This window comes from Penaeus monodon, chromosome 25 (assembly GCF_015228065.2).
Source record: "Penaeus monodon isolate SGIC_2016 chromosome 25, NSTDA_Pmon_1, whole genome shotgun sequence".
Classification (NCBI taxonomy): Eukaryota; Metazoa; Arthropoda; class Malacostraca; order Decapoda; family Penaeidae; genus Penaeus; species Penaeus monodon.
Genome location: NC_051410.1, coordinates 35,592,980 through 35,593,635, shown reverse-complemented (window position 1 = coordinate 35,593,635; position 656 = coordinate 35,592,980). Strand labels below are relative to the sequence as shown.

General features: G+C 39.5%; 2 protein-coding genes across 2 annotated transcripts in view; both read left to right on the top strand.

Moving 5' to 3' along the window:
• The window catches only part of LOC119589378, a gene marked incomplete in the record, with an annotated part of 25,353 nt that extends 24,723 nt beyond the window's left edge, over positions 1 to 630 (top strand). Inside the window, 1 exon segment of the mRNA XM_037937995.1 lies at positions 54 to 630. Within this exon segment, the coding sequence (XP_037793923.1) occupies positions 54 to 164 (111 nt within the window).
• The window catches only part of LOC119589377 (protein SPT2 homolog), a 14,245-nt gene continuing 14,065 nt past the window's right edge, over positions 477 to 656 (top strand). Inside the window, exon 1 of the mRNA XM_037937994.1 lies at positions 477 to 591. Coding sequence (XP_037793922.1) covers positions 477 to 591 — 115 coding nt within the window. The remainder of the gene's footprint in view (positions 592 to 656) is intronic.

The window sequence follows — 656 nt, the reverse complement described above, 5'->3', positions numbered from 1 at the left end:
ATTGCATTCGCCCAGATAAAATTAATTAATGAAAATCCATCATTTCTCGGCAGTTGGACCGCAACAGAGCTTTCCTTCGCCATGTGATCGATAACTTTGCCAGAAGAATTCCTCCATTTGTAGACGGACAGGATGCTCTATTGGCGAGAGAGATGTTGCCTTGAGAGCGAGAGGCTGTGCCCTGAGACTCTTTGAGGTCTTAACTGCGGAGGGAACGAGACATCACATTACACTTCATGATGTCCCATAGACCTGGTTCGGCGTTATATATATAGAAACCTGGTCATTATGATATGGAACTTTGCATTGTTATGTATTTCTTGTCATTATTATTATCGTTTTTTTTTTTCTAGGTTCAAGCTCTGTTTATAAAAGGAAAGGATGATGGCCTTTTATCCAAGTTGTTAGGAGTTTCGTTTATATATATGAATGGCGTATCGGAGCAAATATGAATACTGTTTTCTCATGGTTCCAAGATGACTATGAATGTACGAATTCAGCAAACGAGTCGCCTGAATGAACGAGAGGAACAAAATAGCCATACCTATATAGCACTACGAAAGGGCAGATTATATCATTCTGGTTCCAAACGTTGACACGACGCGATATCAATAAAGTCTGTAAACTACATTGACGATGTTTCATTTCATGATACC